Source organism: Camelus ferus, chromosome 4, assembly GCF_009834535.1.
Source record: "Camelus ferus isolate YT-003-E chromosome 4, BCGSAC_Cfer_1.0, whole genome shotgun sequence".
NCBI classification, from domain to species: domain Eukaryota; kingdom Metazoa; phylum Chordata; class Mammalia; order Artiodactyla; family Camelidae; genus Camelus; species Camelus ferus.
Window position 1 is genome coordinate 21,693,698 of NC_045699.1, and position 19,103 is coordinate 21,712,800.

Below are 19,103 nucleotides of genomic sequence, written 5' to 3' on the forward strand. Positions count from 1 at the left end.
CACCAAAGACTATATACTGAATGAGCCCATTGAGAGAAAATTCAAGAACAAATGAAAGTAATCTATGATACAGGCATCAGAACAATGTTGCTTACGGGGAGTGGAAAATGACGGGAAGAGTGCACAAGAGAACTTTCTGGGCTAATGGAAATGTTTGTCTTAAATGGGGTAATGGTTATAGAGTGTTTACACTGATCAAAACATCAAATTGTACACTTAAGATCTGTTCACTATACCTTCAAAAAAATTAAACTGTTTAGGTCTTTTACCTCAGTAGTAGAAAATGCAGAACATATCACATGGCATCCTGCACACAATGAACAAAAGGCAACTTTTAGAGAGCGTAATAATTCACTGAAACTCAGAGAAAGGCTTAAATTAATACAGGGCCCATATGTTTGGGACAACAACATAGTCTTATTTTAGACAATCTGAAACTGCTTACTGGCAAACAAATATGGTTTCTTTTTTAAATTAAGACTTGCCAATGTAAACATGAGTGGTCCAAATAAAGAGGTTAAATACTGAATCAAGCATGGGAAGAACACATAACCTTCCAGTTCCTAGGTGCCTTGAGAACAAATGACCTACTATTAAATTCAATGCCAAAAAAGTATACACTATCATTGTCACTCCTGATTTGGCAGGGAAGACAGCTAACAATATAAAGTATGTTGACAATAATTTGTATAAGAAAAAAAATACGGTTATATTAACTACCCATAACTTCTGTTCTCAACTGAATCCAATATAGAAGATATATTACATCTCACAGTCAATTGTTTTGCAACAGAGTCCACAACTATAACTCTATTCTTACACAATGTTAGGAGGCGTAACAAATTTCAACCCAAAATCAGTTTAAATGATGGTTCATTTAACCAAATGATGGTTAACCCCTACAAATGGAATAAGCTGGATCAAAGTATATCTACACTAAAACTGACAATATTTTGCTAAAATTTCTTAACCTTCATTTTTAAAATAAAGAAAACACAATTTTAGTATTCAACTGATCCATGCATTCTGAGATGTTTTAACCAGAAATCTATCCATTTCCAAACTTAAGTGAAAGACAATTCTTAATATGCACACGTGCGCACACGTGCACACACACACGCACACGTGCACACACACACGTGGATGTGTGTATGTGTGTGTGTTTGCTTGATCCCATATGTGTGCACCTAACAAGCAAGTTCCATGTGGTTCTCTGAAGTTTCAACCAACTTGGCATTGGTACTAAGAGAAAGTACTGGAAAGTTAAAGACTGAGCATCCCATTTTTAAAGCTCTTTGTGGAAGTGGCATACCTGTGCCCTCCTCTGGACCTCCAGGAGGAGTTCCGAGTACTGCAGCTCCAGGTCCTTCTTTTGTTTGTGCCAGCAGCTCTCCTGGGCTTTGATCTGCTCTGCCACTTTGTTAAAGGTGTCTTCCTGCGTCTGCTGAAGCTCTCTCATTGTATCAGACTTGTTTTTACAGATGTACTCTAGATGACTTATCTAAATGGAGAAATGCAACACAGAATGAGATGTTCACAAACCAGTCCTCTGTATCACCTCCCCCAAAAGCCATTTCAGAATTTCCTACTATATTTTATCACTTAAGATCATATAAAAATTTTAAGTTAAAACAAAAACAAAGAAATTAAGGAATAGGAACTAGTAGGACAAAATTACATTTTAGCAGAAAATGGTGTCACATGTATGTATAGACGACAAATCTTTTCTTTTTCTTTAGTAAAGTGACTCGTTCTATAATCAATTTTACTGACAAAATTTAGAATATTCTTACTTCTAGAACCAAAGCTCAAGCTATTCAGATATCTCAATGTGAAAGGAAGTATTTAAATGAGATTTACAAATCTACAAATATGTTATATATAATAAAGCAGAATGTTCCAACCATTTTTTATTTCACAATTAAAACACTGGAAAGAAAATCATCATCATCTAACATGTAATGACAATTAATGATGTTTTGAAACTATGAAAACCTATTAAAACACAATACCATCACAGAGGGTTAATACATGTACTCACTTATCAGTAATTTTCAAACTCATGATACACACATTCACCATAAAGAACAGCATTTCCAGTTCTCACAGTTCATTTCTTCATTTCCTCAATCCTAATTCTCAGCGCCTGTGATTGTTTGCCAATCGGACGAGGTAAAATGCTCTCACTCTAAAACTGAGCTGAGATGCTCTTTCATTATTTCAAAAGATTAAAAAAGAAACTTAGGAATAGCTTTTCTCTTTTTTGTCCCTTATCAGCAAATGTCACTGCAATTAAGATCTGGAATATAGACCATGTAAATATAGTTCTGACCAGTTCAATAGACCGGGATAAGAATCATGCCTTTAACAGTGGAATATGTTGTACTGCTAAGCCATTTTAATTTTCTATAACCAAAAGGAGATTTTTGGGATTTTTTTTTTGAAAGACTGAGTTCCTTATGGTAAAGAGACCATAAGTCTACTGTTTTCTCCTATAATATATCCTTCTTACATTCTGAAGCACTAGATGGGTTTTGTAACATACAGTTTGTTATATTAAAAGAAATGTCATAAACAAAATTTTTAAATTTTAAGTGCTTTCAAAGTAACAACTCATTATTTCCTGAGCAAAGAATTTTAAGATCATGTTTTTGAATAACTGTATCTTGTTTCTATTTTATGCTAACATAAAGAGTTGGTTTATTAATGTAAATGACTAAGTTCTTTGAATTGCTTCATCAGTAAGATTAATTTATTTTGTTTTAATTAGGTCCCTGTGGCTAATACTGGCTAGTAGTATTAGCATGTCCTGCACAGAAAGTGGAGCTTAGAGACTTCATACAGACTTCAGTCACATTTACATGCCCACAGCAATGGCATCAAACTGAGTTGTAGACAAGCCATAATTAATGGTACTGAATTATTAACACCCAAATTCTTTTTGAAATAAGATGAATGTCAGCCCCTCTTAATGATACTGTGATGTGGACAAATGTCACTGGATTTAATAGAGGTATCTGGTGCCTGAGGACAGTTACCTTCTCATTAGCCCTGTTGAGGTCTACGATCAGGGCATCAACATTCTCCTGCAAGACTGCACAAAGCTCAGACCAAGAGAATTTATCCAGCATGCCTTCTGGTTGTTTTATGAGCACAGAGCCTGCTATCAAGTGCTGATACAAGGTATGAAGGAAGGTTAGCTTCTCCTGTGAGAAAAAAAAGAAATTAATTCCAGTATATAAGCACTGTAAGAAGTAAAACACATAATACACATAGTGAAGAATTTATTTCAAAAATTCTGGAAAGGAAGTCAAATTTTCAAGTATCAGAATATTGTTATCTTGGTGACATTTTCACATTCAAAATAAAGCATGAGGTAGAAACTTGAAATTGCTTACACTTGGTTTGCAAAACCAAAATCTGAAGTCTAGAAACCAGAAGCCCTGGATTCTGACACCAGTTTTGCTACAACTGAGGACGTGATTCGAGTAAGCACCTTTCCAGGCCTCATCTTTCTCAGCTGTAACATAAAGCATCTGGACTAGTGGTTTGTAAGCCCTTTTAACTGGATGTCTAATATGGTAATTCTATAATTTCATATTTACATTTGTCAAAAAATATGTCATTTAAGTCAAAAAAACAATATAAAGAGAAGAGCATTACTCAACTCTGAAAGCTGACGAAAGTTATACCAACATGTACTTTACATGCACACAATTACTCCAGCTTTCCTCCTTCTCCAGAGATTCCAGTTTACTTACCACTTATAGGAAATCTATCCAAGCCCCTTAGGCAAAGCAGACAGTGATATGAAAGAGATGGAAGATGGGCTCCTTTGTTTTCTTCACTTAGAAGTTCAAACTGTATTTGGCACACTGGGCATATGTAGGTGTTTAAATATTTCAAAGTTAACAGTCCGAAAAAAAAATGAACATAGCTGCCCAAGACATACTTTTAAAACTAACCAATTAGAAATATGCAAAAAAAAAGTTCCTTAAAATTATATTGCTGTTGTTGTAACTAACCATCCATTGTTTAATGACCTAGAAACACTATACTGTAGAATTCAGTAAAAAGTTGATCCCATCTTTAACACACAAGGAGAGTTTACTGACTAAAATGCCAAATGGCTCTCTTTAGAAGGTATTTATTTCATCTATTAAGTCCCAAAGAATGGAACTCAAAACAAGGTAGTTGTGATGCTACAAAATGAACATTTTATGTAGATAAAATAAGTTCCCTCAAGATATTTTTATAGATCAGCAAGAAAACTTTTAAAAGAAGAAAATTAAGAGGAAAAAAATAGGAATTCTAATCTTTCAGATAAGAAAAACTGAATAAAGCATATGTAAAGGTTTTGTAATTAGAGACTGTGGTAAAAGTTTTCCAATATATATAAAAATGTGTATCTTTAAATCTCTCTATATGCCAATATATAACAATTTAAAAACCAAAAACTCTGAATATGTAGTTATATCCACAAACTTGAGTTAGGATATCAGAAAAGTCTTCATAAATATGCTATGCTTTTTTTAAAGCAATTAACAATGTCTTCTGCATTTCTGACTAAGCTGAGATGTTTAAAAAAATCTTATTAAATAAAACTAATCAAACACACTATTCAGGCACTAAAAATCTCTGCCCCCCCCCCCCACATTTAGAAAGTGGAGTTCATCCTAAACGGTGATTCATTGTGTCGCCATCATGTCCTTTTTGCTTGGGCTGTGATGAACCATGCATAATAATTATCCATTTGGCGTGAAAAGTGAATCTCAAGATCCAAAATCAATTCACACATGTTGAACCCAACCACAATGCTGTAGACATGCTGACTTTACAATACGGTCAGGCTTCTAGTTTCCTTTACTTTAATCACTATCTGATGTGTAGAACAATTCCAGCCCCTTCATGTGGACACAATTTAAATCCCAGACTGTAAGAAGAGTGGAAAGAATGTTTCCTTTCTACCCTCTTGGCATTCATGTTCGTATTTGTTAGAGTAATGGACTCAATATGCAGGACGGCTCAGATAAACCAGCTCCACTCTAGCTAGACTAGTTCTATATCCCACGGGTGAAAGAAAATATAAGATAACAATTCCACTCCCACTGTGCTCATACAGAATATAAAAGTTTGTCATAATATTTTAAGAAGTCATTAATAAGTTAAAATGGATAGGCAACTCTCAAGGGCATTAATTTTGTGGGATTTGTATTTTTCTAAATTTTTATTAATATCCTATAATTATAAAGAGTAAGGAGACTATTAAAGTAGATACTATTCCTGTTTTGCAAAAGGAAACAAAGATGTGGAGACCAAGCTAAGTGGCCTGTCCGTCTTCACAGTTTGTAAATAGAAATACCTCTATCCAAGTCAATTCTTCCTGATTACAAAAAACATTCTTCCCACCAGGCCAGATTACAAAACTACTGAAATAAAAAAATAACTTTGTCATTGGCAAACAGGACTGTTAGGAGCATAGCTGCTTAAGATAGGATGGTCTAACAGTCAGAGAAAACTAGTTGTACAAATGATAAAAGAGTTAAACTATTTTCTTTCCCTCACAAAATAGGATGATACAAGAGTAATGCAATAACTGATTTTGCAACTGGCATGAATAGTTCAGAATGGCTCAGAAGAATTTTTTGAATTAAATCAAATAATAAAAATAGCCACCTGATGGATGTAAATTTCTAAAACTGAGATTAGTGCAAGGCCTTTCCTGACAGTCATCATGCCTCAGGTAATACCTCAGTGTCTTTATGAAAAGTCTGGGAAAGCTTCTGCAGCTCACTTTCAGACTGGGCTGCTCGCACCTTCTCCTTCTCCCAACAGTGCAGCACGTTTTGTAGTTCCACTTTTAAAGTGCTTATTAGAGCCTCTCTGTCTGCACATTTAGTGCGTAAATGACTCAACTCTTTATTGACATCAGCCAGTTTATCTTGAAGGTCCTGTTGGAGACACCAAATAAAGAGATTGTATGAATGCCAGCCAACAAAGGGGTGGGGGGGGGGATAACAAATACAAAATACATAATGAAGACTTCCAAAGCTTTGACATAAAAGAATCACAAATCCAAGTGTGTGACTATAATACTAAAACATCAAGGTACATTATTGAAGGCATTTCCTAAGTATAAAATTTTAGCTCAAAAATTAGAAAATTTGTCATGTTTTAACATCTAAATATAAAATGTTAATAAGATAACTTGTTCCATAAAGCACTTTGAAACTTTTCCTTTCAGCTCACTATAAAAAAATCAACTTGGTAGCTCAAAAACTTCTAAATAACATGTAACGTTTTAAAAAGAAATTTCTTAAATTTACTATAAGAACATTTACTTCCCAATGACATTCCAAATACCAACAGAAATTTCAAATATGTGCCATAAAATTCTGCTGAACTACTTATTCCTTACTCTTAACAAATTCTATTCAAGTATGTCTATGGCAAACTCAACATGAACCAACACCAAAAAATTTCAATTTAGAGTTACCTCAGTGTAACTTTGCAAAGATGAAGTATATAAAACCAGTGCAAAAAATAAAATAAACTGTTGTCCTAGACCTTAGCCAGGTGTGGTCTCAGCCATCACTAGGCATGATGTACTAAAAACAATGAATGGCTCCACCCCAAAATGATGAAAACTAACTCCAAATACTGATGTGCTTATGTAAAATATGTTGAATATGTATCGAAGGCTAGATATCAGATCTTAAATCATTTTCTGAATCTATGGTATTATAATTAAACCTGGGAAGTGAATTTCTCCTTTAACCAAAACAATTTCCAATCAAGTTTTATTTTTTTAATGAAAAAAACATTCTTCTTACTTTGATCAATAATAAAAAAAATTTTTAATTATACCTAAACATACTTAATAAAAATAGAAAGATATATTTCTAGATATATCTACTTTAAATTAGTCCCAAAATAATTATATTTGTTTCTTAATACAAAAGGAAAAAGTTACTCTAAACTACAATACCTTTATATTTTTAGTGTGAGATTCTATCTTCTGTTTGGTAGAATCAAGTTCATTAGATGCCTTTTCCTTAGCATTACTCATGCTGCTTAGCTGATAAAAGAAAATGTAAGAAACTTTTAAGGTATTTTTCATGGATGGCTAATCTTTAAATGTTTTTTAATGCAATTACTTAAAGAAAAAAATTTTATAGTAATTAAGGGTCTTAAAAAATTATTTCTTTTGGTTAACTATGTAATTTCTGTCACGAGTTCACAGGCCTAAAAAGAAAAGAAGGCATTCGAGCTTAAAATGTCAGTGGTGTTATTGTGTTTTTACTAGATGTCTGGATAAAGGATTTCATTCTTACTATAAACAAATACAACTTTATTCTTAAAATCCTACTGGACCAAATTGCCAGAAGCAGTGGCATCTACACAGAAAGAAAAAAGGACAGGGCAGAAGACTGTTCTTTTTACATCATGAGGGTATTCACTGGTCTCTCTCTCCATATGACAACTTCAGGGTCGGTCACGTGCAGTCCTACTGGGAAGGCTTGTGGCAGGTCATCAGTTGGTCCTGCTCCGCTTGTGATTTATTTTCTTTGACAGTTCATTCTTCTTTCTGTCAGACTGCTCTTTTTGCTTTCTTTGCAGCCACCCCCTTGGTCTCCCCACTGCTGTCTCTGGCACTGGTTCACAACAAAGCGCATTACTAAGCCAAAGCCTGCTGAGTCGACTTTTCAACTGCGCTGAGGATCATGTGACATTCATCCTCCCAAATAACAATTCGCTGTGGGTAATATGTTCCTAGTTACCCTGCAGCTTCCAGACCTAGGCCTCAGAAGAGTTTCATAAACTACTAACAGTACAGGTTGTCTTGTCTCACTGGGAAAGACTTAGCAGTGTTTGTTCTTTATAGAACTTTAATTATTTCAGTGGTCACTTTTTTTTATACCGTTTGAACAATTACAGACAGTATTAAGAAGACTCACTTTTTCTTCTTTGTTCACCATAGGAAACTAAAGTAAAATAAGACTCTTCTGAAATGCGAAATATAAGGGTTTCATGGCCTTTGTATTACATGAAAGAAACAGATAAATAGACAGGTAAACACTAAATTCCATGCTATGTGGCTTGTCTTTCTTTGGTAGGAACAATTGCTTGTTGTTTTGCTAACTAATTGTATTTAATGTAGCTATTTCATATTCTCTAATTTGACAAGATGCAACTAAACAAACTCTTCAATTTTTAAAGCACAAATTCATAAAACATTTTAATACCCAAGAAAGTTATCAACCCACAAATTAAACAATACATAAGAGAAGATAAATAGAAGCACAAGCTTTCTCAGTCAGGAAACTAAGAACCTTCAGGCTACACCAAACAGATATTCATTTTTAAAAACTTCTAACAACACGTTACTCCCTTTAGAGAATGAAAACCAACTTTTCTCTTTCTTATTAAGACTTCTACAATTTATAGAATTCTTAACTCAAAATACTGACAAAATCTAAATTTCTACTATCTATTCCAAATTTCATAAAAACTTATTTAAATATAACATGCATTAACTAAGTGAGTTTCACAGTTTTTTATTAAATTAAAATAGATAAATTATGAAGACCAAGAAGTAACAGAGTCTTTATAATTTTGAAAATAATAGTGTAACAGAAGAGTTACAAAACCATAAGTGAGACACAACTATAGGCCACACTTAAAGAAAAAACAGTGACAGCAACTTATTATTTTTTGTGTCTGTGAAGCTGTCAAATCAACATTCCCAATATTTTTGACCTCTGTAACAAGCAAGTAATACGTACTGCTGCAGGCCGAAGGCTATGTGTGTGGAGCCAAACAGTGCAAGTGTTACCTCATTAGATGCATCTTCCAGCTTGTTCTGGTAATCTGTCAAGGTACGCCGCAAAGTCTCAAGGACAACAGAGAAGCTGGGAGGTTTATCTTTGTCCTTGTGGATGCCTAGAGGAAAATACAGGATGAAAATATACCGTTAAAGGCACAAAGAGACAAAAGCTAAGCAAACAGTAACAGAGATATTACAATTAGATAGAGGTGAAAAGACAGCATGATACACTGAGCAGAATCTTATTCTCCAAGGTAAACTACTATATAGCCAAGTATTAATAGCTTTTCCAAACAAGTGGTCAAAGAAAGTTCGCAATATATCAAGTTCAAATTTATGGCTACTCTGTACCTTACCAAGGCCCACCTTGTAGTTAGTAGTGAGCTCTTTTTTTTTCTTTCCCTATGTCCAAAGTACCCAAAGTACTTGAACCCACCTGTTGTCCAAGAATTAAATGAACAGTCTATACTAACATTGTTTTGGGGAGTTACATACGCTTACCTTGGTCCTTGTGTTTCTGATCAATCAGGCCTATCTTGCTTAAATAATGATTTCTGAACCCAAGAGCACATAATTTTCTGTTATGCTTGGAAATAATATTCTCCAATCCTTACAATTCTCAAGTTACAATTTGAAATAATAAAAATGCTATTATCTACACAGGCCCACATCATGTTTCAATTAAAACCCTTAAAACTGATACTCACTGTAAAAATATGAGTATTTCCATATTATGCCCTCAAACTATTTTAATTTTGCTGGGCCATAAGTTAGTTGAGCTAATCAAGGTCACATGGCCAAATATAGTTTTAAACATTAATCCAAAACAATCAAAAGTTTAGTTTCAAAAACTACTTTAAACTGATTGCTTATTAAACTACTCTGTACCTGTTAAAAAATAAGTAGCAAATTTTAAAACTTACTAAAAATATTTTTTTCTATTATAATTTCTCCCCATCATAGTTTACAATCTAAACATTAATATAGATAAGAAAAATATTTTCAACAAAGGTAATTTTTAAAAGCATTCACAATACAAGTTTTACTACTCATTGATTCATTCATTCAACTAAATTAATGAATTCCTACTATGTACTAATCCTGCATTTGGCACATGGAGGTGAACAAGAATGGTGCAGTCTGTTCTCATAGAGTTTACAGTCTAAAAAGAGAAGGTGAGGTAGTACGGAAATAATTACATAAGATCATTCACCCATTCTTCAAGCATTCAATTGCTGGAACTTTGTAGGGAGGAGAGAAGGAAGCAGTGATAAAGGAAAGAAAGAATGAAGAAAGTGGAAAAAGATCTTTGGTTAATCAAAACAGCATGGTTAATCATAGACCAACTCTATTCATCTCAGAGTACTAGTGATAATTAAAGTTTTAATTCTGGACAAAATATTATTAGTAAATGTATTACATTCACCAAGGTATAATTTAAACATTATCTTAAGTATGGGTACACCTAAGATTTTCTTAGACAGAGAATAATAATTAATTTAAAAAGCAAAAGTAATATGGAAACAACACATATCCCAGGTAGGGGGTAAAAAAAAGATAGGGCTCTAAGCCATGAAAATGGAGAAGACAGTACTCTTTGTAAAGACTATGAGTTGGAAAGACAACTCATTAAAAATTTTATTAAAGGTCTTACCAAACATATTTTTTAATTGCTTTCTTGCACAAGATAAAAAAAATGTAATATATAATTCTTTTCTTTTGCTACAAGTAGGCAATGAATAAATCATTCAAGGACACTCGGGAAATCTGCTAGCTTATACAATAAGGAAGAAAACTTCCTCTTAGAAATCCAGAAGAATAAAAGCATCTTAAAATGGGCGTTGAGGGATAAGGGGACAAAATGCTCTCTCCTTACTGATCCATGCACATGCTATATTCTAAATAAAATAAAGTTTCTTTGCCTGAAAATGCTTATACAATAAAGTTCAGCTCAAGCACAAAGTATGCTTTATGTCCCACCCATATCCATTATGAAAAGAAATACTTACTGGTCCCATAATATGACAAAATGCTTACAAATAAAAAGAAAGGGTCACTCAGGACCCATGACCTTACTGACTAATTCGATTTAGCCTAACAATATCCTAATCATTGCACTATAGTCCAAAAAACAATAAACTATTAAAACTATCCTATCAGAAGAAGGTCTAAAAACTCACAGATAAAGAGCAGTATAAAAAAAATTTGAACAGTACAGTAGTCATAAATGGCTTTTCAAAAGTCAAAGTCTAAATGAAGAACAGAATGTGTCAGGAATATTTATACCTTAATTACACCAACTCAAAATCTGGGTTTCCTGCCCCTGTCTTTACACATGTGTGTCTGTACATGTGGGCCAGTCTGTCCTTTCACATCACCGCTGCCTGTTTCAGCCTTTCTCTCACTTTCAAGTAGTTTCAACTCTGGGTATACCTTGGCAAATCTTTTCTTTGAATTAGTAGCCAAGTCAGAGGAGGGAGTGAAGTAGAAGAAAAGGTTCCAAACTGTCTATTTAAATGTTCCCTTTTAGATAATGTGAAAAACTAAATATTTTTACATGACTCAAATAAACCATTCCTTTTCAAGCTGGTGTTATTATCTCAGTAACCTAGAGTTCCGCAGAAAAAGCAGTAAGTTGTTAAGAATGAGGTGAGTCTATTTCCTCCAGCTTGGCAACCATTCTCTTATTTACTTCAGTATCCTGCAAGACCTCAATTACGAAGAAATAATGGACAGAGAATATAAAACAAAAGACTGAGCTTTTTTTTGGGAAAAAAGTATCTGTTACAGAACATGAGTAGTCACATTCATCAAACAGGAAATAAAGAAAACAAAACCCTGTTGTTTAATGTTGATTTTTAATTATGTAATAAAACACAGAAAGTAATATTCAAATGGGTTTTTACCTGAGAACAATCTAAACACTTAATACACTGATGACTAAGAAATTCCTTTCTCATTCTAAAAGCACTAAATGTAAGTATTTCATTGGCAGTTATACTTTTTAAACTCAGGCTACATTCTGTATATTAATTTGTCTTATTCACTGAGATCATAAACAAACAACTTCATTATCTTGCAAACATTGATGCCCATTCTGGAGTTTTTAAGGAAAATGGCTCATAACTTTTTTAACATATGGACAGTATTTATTATTTAAGTCCTGCTCACCCACCTCCTATGTCCCCAGAAAGACTCCAAAAACTACTTCCTTTGCCAAGGTTGGAGAAATGTGTTGGTGTGAGGGGAGTCCCTGCATCCCTGATGAGCTCTGTGTGCCTTGGTAAGATTCTATGCCATGTAGCTAGAAATCCATGGATAACAGTGGGAAATGGTGCCATCAAGCTGGGTTCCCTGAAGTCATTGAGGATGCAGGGGTCTCAGGTGACCAAGGCCAAGTGTAGCACTTAACTTCCAGAGATAAGATGGACATGGTTATCATAAGGGGCAGTGAACTCAAAGCAATAAACAAAATGGCTTTACCCACAGAGATTGATGGCATTGGCTAACTGATCATGGTGTTCCTAGGACTAAAATAAATTAGCACTCGCTTAAATGTTACCTGATCTGTATAAGTAGAAAAGCTCTAGGTTTGATTACCAGAAGTAGGAGTGAAATCAACACAAAAGAGTCTTGGCCCTCAACCAATTCTCAGACCTGAGCTAGTTCACAGACCTAGTGGCCCGTGAATAAAGAGGATGGGTGCTCTTTAGCAAAATGATCAGACTGCCAAAAGACCACACTGTAAATCTTCCTAGCCTTCCTCAAAGAAACTTGCAACCATTTACCAAGATGACCATGCTCTGGGGAAGGGGAGTTACTCACACTTACCATGGATAACAGGACACTGGACCTGAAGTGACACTAATTTCTGGAGACCTAATATGCTATTGTAGTTCACTAGTTAGAGTAAGAGCTTACAGAGGTCATTTTTAGCTAAGGTCTATCTCCAGTGGGTTCAGTAGATACCTGAATTCACCTCATAGTTATTTCCCCAGTTTGGAATGCACTGTTATAAAAGACAAATGCAGAAACTGGCACAATGAGCAAATCAGTATTAGTTACTTGACTTATGGAGTGAGGGATTTACAGAGGAAAACAAAACAGAAGCAAAGCAAGTGGAAGTAACCAAAACTTTTACCTACCAAAATAGTAAATCAAAAGTAATGCCCACATTCCTGGAGACATTGCAGAGATTAGTGCCTCTGTTAAGGATGTGAAAAATAAAGGGGTGGTGATTCCACCCACATCAGCATTCAACTCATCTATCTGCCCAGTGCAGAATACAGAGCTTAAGGAATGATAGTGAATTACTATAAGCATAATCACATGTGACTCCAGTTGCAGCTGCAGTTAAAGATGTAGTTTCATTGTTGGAGCAAATCAATACATTTCCTAGCAACTGGAATGAAGCTATTTCTTCTTTCCTTTTAGTAAAAATCACCAAGACAGTTTCTTTCCGCTGGCAGGGCCAGCAATCTTCCTTCATGGCCCGGTCTCAGAGCTGTATCAACTCTAGCATAATCTAGTCTGTAGAAATTTTGATCAACTCTCCATTCTGGAAGACATCACATGTTCCACTTGCTTCTCTACCAAGATGATGATATTCTGACTGCTCAAGTTCAGCAGGTCAAGTTTGGCAGGTCTTTATAGGTGAATCACAGTGTAAACGTTTAGGATGTTGGAACAAAGAAAGCCATCTTCTACAAATAACTATTCTCCTCTTGAAAATCAGCTTTAGACTTGCTACTGGTCCTCAGCAAATATGACATTTATGCCCACAAATTTAGCATGTGACCTGAGTTGCCCATCATAAAATGGTTATTGTCCAATCCACAACCCATAAATTTGGGCATGTACAATAGTACTCTATCCTCAAGTTATAGTGGTATATACAAAACTGGGTTCAAACAAGTCCTGAAGGTACAAGTAAGCTACATGAGCAAGTAGTCCAGATTCCTAAGAACCCTATTCTTGTTACATTGCTTCTCTTAACCCACATCCTGGACTGTGGAAAGCCCCTATGACCGGTTGACTAATGGGGGAAAAATAGGCTTGTTACTTAGATGTTTCTGTATGATATGCTGATACTACTCATACACTGACAGCTGCGGCACAACAGCCCAACTCAAGGATGGCCTTGAAAGACACTGGTGAAGCAAAATCCTCCCAGTATGCAGAACTTCAAGTAATGGAACACAACTTTGATTTTGTCTGGAATGAGAGATGACCAAGGGTAAAAATATGCACTAATTTGGGGGTAGTAGCTAATGGTTTGGCTGAATGGTCAGAGACTTGAAAAGAACATAATTGGAAAACTAGCAACAAGGTGGTCTGGGCAAGAGTGTGTGGACAGACTCCTGAAAATGAGTATTGTGCCCAGGTCAACTTCAGTAGAGGATATAAATAATCAGGAGACAAGATGAACTATTCTGTGGGTGTCATCTAGCATGTTTTCCCACTTTTGTCCTTATTCATCTTTGATGTCCTTATAACATAGGAGTCATGGCAGCAAGAATGGAGATAATACATGGGCTCAGGAACACAGACTTCCATTCACCAAGACTGACAGGATAACAACTCCAGTTGAGTGCCAAATTCATCAACAGCAAAGACAAACACTGAATCCATGATATGGAACCACTCTCTAGAGGCACCAGCCAGGCACCCGGTGGCAAGCTGACTATACTAAGTCACTTCTATCATGGAATTCACAATCTTCATTCTTCCTTAGGTAGACACTTGTTCTAGAAAAAGATTTTCCTTTCCTAACTGTAATATTTCTGCTAAAATTATCATCCCTGAATTTATAAAATAACTTATTAACCATTATGCATTCCATATAGCATTGCTTCTGACCGAGGAACTCATTTTATAGCAAATAAAGTGTGGAAATGGGCCCATTTTCATAGAATTACCTGGTTTTACTATGTCTCCCATCACTCTGAAGTAGCTGGCATACAAAATAGTAGAATGGCCTTTTGAAGATTCATGGTACTGGCTGGATGGCAATATTTTGTGGGACAAGAATAATACATTCCAGAATATAGTATGTGCTCTGAGTCAGCAATCAATATACGGTATGTTTCTCTCATAGTCAGGATTCACAGGTCCTGGAATCAAATGTTGGAAATGGAAGTGACTCATATTACATCTCAGATCCACCAGTGAAATGGCTGCTTCCTATCCTAGAAACTGGACTCTATTGGCCTAAGTCTTAATTCTCAAGGGAGAAATGTTTCCACCATGGGACACAGCAATGGTTCCATTAAAATGGAAGCAGAGAATGTCACCCGGTCATTTCTGAGCTCTTCATGCCAGAAAACCAAAGAGCAAAGAAGGTTCTTCTATACTAGGACAACTGGTCTTGATTATCAAGGAAAATTGGTGGTAAGAAACAGTATGTCTAGAATGCAGGTCATCCCACAGGGAACCTATTAGTACACTCAAGTTCTGTGATAAAAATTAATGGACAAACAATCCCACTTCGGGGTATATACCCAAAAGAACTGAAAGCAGGATCTAGAAGAGATATTTGTACATTCATGTTCAAGGCAGCACAATTTGCAATAGCCAAGAGTGGAAGCAACCCAAAGGTCCATCAACAGATGAATGGATAAACAAAATGTGATATATACATACAATGGAATATTATTCAGCCTAAAAAAGAAAGGAATTCTTGTCATATGCTATAACATGGATGAACCTTATGAATATTATATTAAGTAAAATAAGCCAATCACAAAAAGATAATGCACACCTCCCTTACATGAGGTATCCTTAGTAGTCAAATTCATAGAAACAGAAAGTAGAACGGTGGTTATGAGAGGCTGGGGGTAAGAATAAAAGATGTGATGGGTAATTTTATGTGTAAACTTGGCTGGGCTATGGGCCCAGATATTTACTTAAACATTATTTACGGGTGTGCCTATGAGGATGTTTCTGGATTAGAGTAGTATTTGACTCAGCAGACTGAGTAAAGCAGATCACCCACTGAAACTGGATGGGCTTCATCCAACCCACTGAAGGCCCAAATAGAACAAAAGGCTGAGCAAGGAAGGACTCTTTCTCTCTGCCTGACAGTCTTCAAGCGAGGACATCGGTCTTCTCTTGCCTTTGGACTCAGACTCAGACTGGAACTTACACCATCAGCTCTCCTGTTTCTCAGGCCTTCAGAGTCAGGCTGGCTCTCCAGGGTCTCCAGCTTGCCAAGCGCAGATCTTGGATTTCTCAGCCTCCATAATCATGTGATTAATTAATGATCCTATTAGAAATGTTGAGCCTGCTTAGTCAAGTCACTCCCTTGTATTTCACAAATCAAAGCTATGAGCTTGATGAAGTAAGACGAGCTTGGTTTGCAAACCTCAGTGAATTAGGAGGTGAGGAAGCAAGAGAGATGACACAAAAGGAGACCAGTATGCTGCCCTCCTAGGCATCCTCAGCTTCTCAGTAACCCATGAAACTCTAGATAAAAAGGTAACAGCCATGTGGTTCACAAGGACAATTAAAATTCTCAAGAAGATAATAGATGTAGGCAATAATCCTTTACTAAGAAAGTAAAGGAAAGAGGAGATGAAAAGTACCATTTGTTCTGATTTTCTAAGAGCAGTACCTGAGATGCCCAATTCCTGGGTGAGGAATTGGGCTTAAAGGCAAAGCATATATGCTTAAAGGCATTGAATGCTGTTGCTATTATTTCCTAGGGTCCTTCAACTTCTCCAGTAGAAAGAAAAAGAATACCTCTGGAGTATTATTACAAATGATTTCCTCAAGGAAGGAAAGGTTAAACAAGGTTGGAGGGTTCTGTCACAGTCAACGCAAAAGTCAAACACCCTGAGGAGGATCCAAGATTGAGATAGAAGAAAAACTTTGTTTCATGAACCTAATGAAGGAAAAGTCACATTCTATATGTTTGCTAACATCCTCAGGCAGAGGTGAAACTGTGTTAGAAAAAGCACTTGAGGCAGAGAGACTACATGGGTTCAAAAGTGGGAAAGGATTTTCCCCATACACACCCTACTATAAGAATTTCCATCAGAAAAGAAATGAGATGTGAGCAGCTATTGTGCACCAATTTCAGGGGAACTAGAATTCAGAAATAGGAAATAAATGTCCCTGATCAAGTAAATAGAGGCTATCTTGTTTAATAACAGTAGGCAATCAAGGTAACATTTCTATGACCCATGAAGGATTGTACATCTTTCCAGGAAAGATGGAAAGTCAATCTTTCCAGTGACTTCTTATGGATTACTACCCAAAGGGCTGCTATAATTTGGAAAGAGATTCCATAAGTACCTTTATACCCTCAAAAAATTAAATATATAAAACAGAATTTCAAAATTAATTCATTCATGCTTTTATTTATTCATATTCAATAAATATTTGAGTGCCTGCTTTGTGCAAAATATCATTCTACCTGCTTACAATCCTTTAGCTAAGTAAAAGAGACAAAGATCCTTGCCCTCACAGAGCTTGGATATTGTGAGAGTTAATTTTACGTGTCTACTTAACTGGGTTAAAGGATGATCAGATAGATGGCAGAACAGTATTTCTAGATGTGTCTGTGAGAGTGTTTCTGGAATTGATGAGCATTTGTATCAGTAGACTGAGTAAAGATCTGCCCTCACCAATACGGGTGGGCAATATCCCATGCACTGCCCTCCCTTACCCACCCACCCCCAGTTCCTAGGCCCCTCCTCCTCCCACCCCAATAGAACAAAAAGGCATAAGGGAAAATTCTCTTTTTTCTTAAGCTGGGACTTCCATCTTCTCCTGTCCTTAGACTTGGGCCTTTGGACTACAGAACTTTTACCATGGACCCCAGGTTCTCAGCCCTTTGGACTCAGACTAAATTATACCGCCGGCTTTCCTGGTTCTTCAGCTTACAGATGACGGATTATGAGATTTCTTATCCTCCATAATCACATGAGCCAATTCCTATAACAGATCTCGTGTGTGTGTGTGTGTGTGTGTGTGTGTGTGTGTGTGTGTGTATTTCTCTTATTGATTCTGTTTCTCTGGAGAATCTTTACAACACAGATATAAAAATAAACACACCACATAGTCTGTTAAAATGCTGGACAGCAATAAGTGCCATGGGAGAAAAATGTAGAGTGGAAAAGGGAGAGCAGTAGTTGGGCAAGAGGTATGAGGATGGGTAGTGAGCAGATAAGCTTCACAGAGAAGGTGAGATTTGAGCATGGATTCAAGGAAGATAAGAAAGAGATCTATGTCGATATATCTAGGTAAGGAACTCTCCAGGTAGAAGCAATGGCCAATAAGAGCATGTTTGGTATGTTCAAGAAATAGCAGGAGGCAAGAGAGGCCCAAACACTGGAGGGACAGGGATAGCAGTAGTATAAACGGGTCATAAAAAATAGGGGCAGACGATGCAGGGTCTTGCAAGCCATTGCTAGCACTTCAGTTTCTACTCTTATGGAATGTAGAGCCCAGTAAGGTTTGGAGCAAAGGAATGACATGCTCTAACTTAGGATTTCAGATGATCATGCTGGTAGTTACAGAGAAAGAGACTGAAGAGGAGCAAGGTAGAAGCAGAAGACGGGGAGGAGGCATGGAAGACATTAGGAAACAAAGTGCAAACTGTCACAGACTGATTTCTGGTGAAAGATCAAGTTAAATCCTCTAAGTAAATTAATTCCCGAATGTCTTAGACTAACTGAAACTTCTCCCTATCTGCTACATGAAGATAAACTGATGAGTTAGTCTTGCTTCAAAAGATTTCTTCATGAAGAAGACCACGAAATCTGAAGACAGGAAATAGAACACCTTGCAACTATTGTCAACTCTGGACTAAAATTTGTTCAAAACAACAGTTTTTCATTCATACCATTTTAAAAAGTAAGTAAAAAAAAACAATTTTGTAATCATCCCTCTAAATTTCTACCATGGTTTGCTTTTCTTGAAATGGGAATTAGGTCCAGAGTATACACTGAACTGAAAGGTATGAAGAGGTAATAAAAGGGAGTAAAGCACCATGACTACCTGCCATAACTGCAAAACAAAGGAGCTCTTTGGAAAGCCCTTTCCAAGATAACTAAAGTAATTTTGTAACAAATTCTAAGGCTGCACTATCATCACATAGTAAGAATTGGTCCCTATTTGAAATAGACATTTTCTGGAAGATAGATAAATATATACATCTATAGATATAGATATATAGATATTCACTATGGATATATATGTGTTTATAAAAATACATCATACACATGCACATATGCACACACACACAAATATACCCTTGAATTACCCTGGGATA

The 19,103-nt window shown here is 35.9% G+C and overlaps 1 protein-coding gene across 17 annotated transcripts in view; it reads right to left on the minus strand.

Moving 5' to 3' along the window:
• Positions 1-19,103, minus strand: part of CCDC171 (coiled-coil domain containing 171) — a 488,107-nt gene that overhangs the window by 374,139 nt on the left and 94,865 nt on the right. For 16 of the 17 annotated variants that reach the window (XM_032477676.1, XM_032477674.1, XM_032477673.1 and 13 more), the window contains 5 exons: positions 8,837-8,943; positions 6,989-7,078; positions 5,751-5,951; positions 3,039-3,206; positions 1,313-1,501 (listed from right to left, as the gene is read on the minus strand). In XM_032477676.1, coding sequence (XP_032333567.1) covers positions 1,313-1,501; positions 3,039-3,206; positions 5,751-5,951; positions 6,989-7,078; positions 8,837-8,943 — 755 coding nt within the window. The remainder of the gene's footprint in view (positions 1-1,312; positions 1,502-3,038; positions 3,207-5,750; positions 5,952-6,988; positions 7,079-8,836; positions 8,944-19,103) is intronic. The other variant, XM_032477672.1, reaches the window with a different exon arrangement.